A 6,115-nucleotide genomic window follows, 5' to 3' on the forward strand; every position below is an offset into this window, starting at 1 on the left:
CAGGAATACAAGGAATATCAAAATAAAGTATAAAAAATTCCCAACTCATGGTTTGCTCCTATGTATGTATATACTCCATTAGAATCCTTTATCTATCCCTATAGGAGCTGCAGGATGCTGATATTTCAGAAACCATATATTACTGTTAAAACTACTACATTTACTCTATATTGACATAGCTAGATTAGAATTTCTTCTACTGAATGATATTTAGCTGTTGGTCTTGCCATTTTTGGAGCTGAACTTCACCAGAAATTGTTCAGACCACATACTGCAACAACAAAACCAATGATACAGGAATATCACATGAAAAATAAGACATCAATCACAGTAATTGTGAAGGATGATAGCTGCTTGTCAAATATAAACCTACACTTTGAGGTGGCATAAAAATTCAACAAAAATCAGTAAATACACTGTTTATAAGACTTTTTTTTTACTGTTCTTTGTGAAATACACTAAATATCATGTAATAATAAAATAGTTTTGAGTAAATAAATAAAAACTGTTGAAACAGTTAAAATCACATTTCTACTTAAAACTTTGACATTTGATACTCAGATGAGCATTCAACACCTGAAAGGTACATACTGGTCAAAACAGAGTTACTTTCCAAAAGGTAAACAAATTTAGTTGAGTAATGTAGATAAGTTAACAAGATTTTCTGTTCTAACTTAAATATCATACTACAAAGTAACATAATACTGTTCAACAATACAGTATCCGCTTTAACATACCACAAATCCATATTTCCTGATAACATCACATTCTGTGACAGTCCCATATTTTTCAAATAATCCTTGGAGTTCAGTTGAGTTGCAGTCATCAGGTAAACGACCAACAAAAATTTTTGTTCTCTGAAAAAGATTTTAACAATGCTTTTAACAATCAATGTAGAAAAAATCTGTTAAAATAACAAAATTGTAATTAAATATCCATTTATGAAATTTAAATACTCTGTTTACATGAATGATCCACGAAAACTTGGTCAGTGCCTTTTAGTATTTAATTAAATATTTGTTCTCTGAAAAATATTTTAACAATGCTTTTAACTCTTTTGATATGGGTTATAGGTGAAAGGCCATGTCATCTTGTTTGTTGACTTGCATTGAAAAGTTTATTGAACTACTATTTCATGAATTTATGTCAATAACTCTGGTATTTTAGAACTATACATTACTCAAGTTGTTAATTTAAAAGTAAATATTAAAAAAAAGCTCGATTTTTGTGAGTCATGTGGTATGTTGAATGCAGCACTGGTTCAAATTAGATGCTTGTGAAGTCAAAATACTAAGTCTACAGTTTCATACGAATTAGAAACTCAAATTACAGATATTGACAAGCTAGAATATAAAATAAGAATCTCTTATCTTTTCAATTTGCCATTATATTGCTCATGTAATAAATTAAACACTGTGGCACCCTGCTCACCTCTTTCCATTTTTGGAAATTCCCCCTTATATACACTTACTGCTATATATGACATTAATAACCAATCGGAAGCCCAGAATGTCCCCCTAGTGGTTTTCTCAGCCTTTTTAACCTTCCTTCTGCCATTTCTTTCTTTTGAAAGAAGATTTCAATGAAGTAGGTCTTTAGTCTCCTCGAAATTTCATATTTTTTTTTAGATCCAAATACATCTTAGTTACTAAGCTTGATAAATTATAGTAGAATTCTATGGTATTGATGTAGTAATTTATGATGCTTTAGTTATTCAAAAGTATATATAAAACCTAAAAAAATATTTTGTTTCATATCCTCCATGTATAAAATTTTTAAAAGGCTTAGCAACCTACGTCAAACAGCAACTGAATACAAAGGTCATTACTAGAAGAGATAATTGTTTGCTTTACTTCTTTAGTTACTGTTCTGTGTTTCAGGAAAAACAACTTTAAGAACTTATTTTAAAATAGCAATAAACTATATACATATATAATGTAGAATAATTGAAATGTGACTGTATTTTACAAAATACTAATCGACTAAAACACAGCCAAGACAAGTTACTTTGTGCAGATCAAAGGTCACCTTTACGTTATTTGATACAGTAACATGAGTGCATGTGAGCCACATCATTGTAACTTCTATATTGTTAGACAGGCACCGGTGAAAGTTCAATATAAAAAAAATAATAAATATATATAGATGTATAATGTTATAAGATTTAAGTTATTTCATCTAAAAATTTATGTTTTCGTGTTATAATTTGTGTTCATTCTAGAATGAAAGATTCATAATTTATGTTTATTTCCTAATTTCTTATGGTGGTAGCGAGATCGGTCAAATCTACCAAACCCGTACAGAGATTAATTATTGAAAATAATAGATAAATATAAAGATTTTTTCTTAAAAATGTTTGATAACTATCTGGACATTATAAAGATTTTGCGTGTGAAATTTCAAAAGTTTCTGATGCATAAAAGTATTTTAATCTTAAAATGAAAATTACTTTGCATGTTGGATAATCAACAAGCAAAAAGAAAAAAAAAGGACATGAGAAAAACTATGCTTTACAAACCTTAAGACTTCATAAAAAATTTGATATTTTGCATATGAAAGCATTGTATTGTTTACTGATAAGCTGCCGAATTTCATTAACATACACTTATTAATTTCAACGTTATAGCACGAAAACTACAATAAGCACAAAATGCTTAAAAGGTCAGTCCCAGGGACAAATCCCGTGCTGAAAGAGTGAAGTATATTTCCGCTATGACAAAGAAAAACAGGAACGGGTTAATGTTTCAAAGTCAACTTATACAGAACAGCTGTACAAAAATAAAAACAAATTCATAGGAAGTAATAGGACAACTGTAAATGCTGAAATGCTACTGAACAATATGATCATCTAAGGTTCTGACTAAGATAAAATTGTCTCAACAACCTACCAAGTAGTAGCTAAAACCAGTTCATCAAACTTTACAAAAGTACAATTTATTTGAAAAAAAAGAGAAATTATACAGTCAGAGGCAATTAAGTATTTACTCTATGTGACACAAACAGAACTTTCTTAACTGTTTCCAGATCACAGAGTATCCATGATGCTATGATTTTTTCTTTCTCACAGTGGAAATACTTAACCAAATTGCATAAGACTTAGTAAACTTCCTAAAACGTGTCTAGCTTCTGGTTAAAAAAATCCATACTTCTGATTTAACATTTCTATCATTTTTTCAGATGTAAAATTTCCAAAATGTTTTGGAAGACACTGTTTTGAGACATAAAAATATTTCATTTTTGCATTTGGTGTTTTTTTGTTACTGATTAGAAAGTTTTCTTTTAGATATCCAATTAATTTCAACTTCTTTAATATTCATTAATATATTACTCATAATACTGTATTTGATGCGATGCAGTTTAATATTCATTAACCTTATGGGCTTGAGTTCATGTATTTTACATGATCTTGAAACCAACATGAAATCATGAAGATATACTACAAGTAAAACAGTAATTTCACTTTTTGAAATTTGGCAAGCTTTTATTAAAATTTAAGTCTTTTGTAAACAAAATATCAGATTTCTCAATTAACTATTCTTACTAAAAATTTGTTCATGAATTCATTGAGTAAGAGTGTTGAGTGCTCCAAGATGCAGTTTAATATTCATTAACCTTATGGGCTTGAGTTCATGTATTTTACATGATCTTGAAACCAACATGAAATCATGAAGATATACTACAAGTAAAACAGTAATTTCACTTTTTGAAATTTGGCAAGCTTTTATTAAAATTTAAGTCTTTTGTAAACAAAATATCAGATTTCTCAATTAACTATTCTTACTAAAAATTTTGTCATGAATTCATTGAGTAAGAGTGTTGAGTGTTCCAAGTGCAAAGTGATTTTCAAGTTTCTTTATATAAAAATTTTCAAATTTCATTTTTGAAACTTCGAAAACCTCTTAAATAAACAAACAATTTTTGGTAAAACTTAATATTTTTCTGTACCTCGTAACCACCATAAAAATATGAAATAAATCTAAATTACCCTTTATTTTAAGAATGATTGCAAATTGTAACAGAAAACTATAACAGTTTATCCTGAACAGCTTAAGGCTCATTACAAAACAGATGTTTATTTAATTTTATTGTTTTTTTTCCCACTGAACTGCATCTAACTAATAATCCCACCACATAAGTTGTAAATCACTCAGCAAATGCATAGCTCACATTATTGTATTGAATGATATAATGCAAAAGCTATTGATGAGCATACCCATTAAAGAATGTCTATTATTATTATTTTCATTATCTTACCTTATCTAGCCTAATAACTGTCTAATTTTTAAATTTTACTTTTGTAACAATAAATAAAAAATATACATGAAAAACAAGAAATTTAGTACTTAAGTCTGACCTTTTGTTTTTTGCTATCAGTTGCAGGTGAAATGTAAACTTACTTTTTTTATAATGGTAACAGTACACTAAATTTATATCTACTTAAGGTGCATTAGCACCTAAGAACATAGAATAACATGCACAAAGCAAATAATAAATATTATAATTTAACTGGCTTTCTAACTAAGACAAGAGAGGCTTAAATTAGTTCCTATAGCTGCTCAATCTGTACATCATGAAATAAACTTTCAAACTGAAGGAGAAATTGACAATACCCTGTACTGAAAATAATGTAACATTATATGTCATCTGAGATTAAAAGTTTTCCTTTCTATTGGTTATAAATAATATAGTATAAAGGAACAGAGAAAATAACTGACAATTTGTGAAAGAGCAGATGTGACAGGTAAGCATAAAAAAGTGGGTCTGAATTTCTAGTTTATGACTCCATAAACAAAGAAAATTGATGGCTATAAAAATTATACTGTGCCTTAGTAATATCTATATTATAATGAATAATTTATGTTAAATTCCATACTTCAGAGAGGGGTGGTAAATAAATTAGAGAAGTGAGAAGACCTAGATAAATATGACACAATCCTCATACTAGGGGAGATTGAGGATTTATTTAAATATTTCCTTATAAAATTAAGAAATTAAAACCTACACCATATCAAAATTTGAGTTATTAACTATTTGTTATTAATATGTCAAGTTTATTCATATAAATTGATAACAAAGTAGTTTAATTAAATTTTGAATTTAACTCTGTAAAAGGTCATGACATAAACACTTTGACCCACCCATAGCAAGAAGATTAATATATTTCATACGTCACTATTTGAAGAAGTTTCTACTTCAAGCCAGAAAAGTCAAGGTATAAAATGAAAAAGAATTGCAGATAACCTAGGACATCACCATTATCTTTGTCAAGTACTACTTTATTTGCCAGAATATTATGTGCACTTTTTCCCCTCCAAATTGTTTGTGCATTATATGTGCACATGCTCAATTTTGTTAGGTAGTTTATCAGAAGCTATTACCAAAAATATCGAAGTATCATTAAAGGTTTACAAAAATATTGCATATCTGATGGGATGGATGATGACATGTTATGGGAATCAGAAGAGGATGAAGCAAAGATTCAAGGAAGAAAATTGGATTAATGCAATGAATTCCATGTTAGCGACAAGTCTAGCAATTACAAAGATTTATGTGAAAATGAATGATTAGCTTAGTGTATTACCACGTATAAACTTTCCAATAAATTTTGTAAAATGGATATGTAAAAAAAATTTCAGTGAAAGATTTCTAAAAATGTTTAATACATTGATAGTTGTTTACTGTATTTAGAAACTATCCAATGCATTTTGAACAACTGATGTGTAAGAAAAACATTTCCTTGAATTTCACCTTTCAAAATTGAGTACGCATTATATTCAGACAAATACAGTATATTAATTCTTGGAAAAATATTGTTGGTTGAGACAAATATTTATCTAATAAATGTAATTTGTTTTCAATAAATTACAAGTTCTATTATTTTTCTGTGTTGTTAGAATATGATAAACTCAATATAATCGATAAAAGAATGTTTGAACTATCAAAATATTTTGCCTTGGCTTACACTCTCCATAAACTTAAAACTTGCCCGATGTCTAGTTATAGAAGAATAATCCTATAGCCTTCGAACAGAAGTAACGTAAAACAAATATTTTCAGGAATACAAGGAATATCAAAATAAAGTATAAAAATTTCCCAACTCATGGTTTGCTCCTAT

General features: G+C 28.2%; 1 protein-coding gene across 1 annotated transcript in view; it reads right to left on the reverse strand.

Annotated features, from left to right (window-relative positions):
- The window catches only part of LOC106469895 (RNA-binding protein lark-like), a 32,392-nt gene that overhangs the window by 17,196 nt on the left and 9,081 nt on the right, over positions 1 to 6,115 (reverse strand). The window contains exon 3 of the mRNA XM_013930416.2: positions 738 to 857. Coding sequence (XP_013785870.2) covers positions 738 to 857 — 120 coding nt within the window. The remainder of the gene's footprint in view (positions 1 to 737; positions 858 to 6,115) is intronic.

Source organism: Limulus polyphemus, unplaced genomic scaffold (assembly GCF_000517525.1).
Source record: "Limulus polyphemus unplaced genomic scaffold, Limulus_polyphemus-2.1.2 Scaffold3713, whole genome shotgun sequence".
NCBI lineage: Eukaryota > Metazoa > Arthropoda > Merostomata > Xiphosura > Limulidae > Limulus > Limulus polyphemus.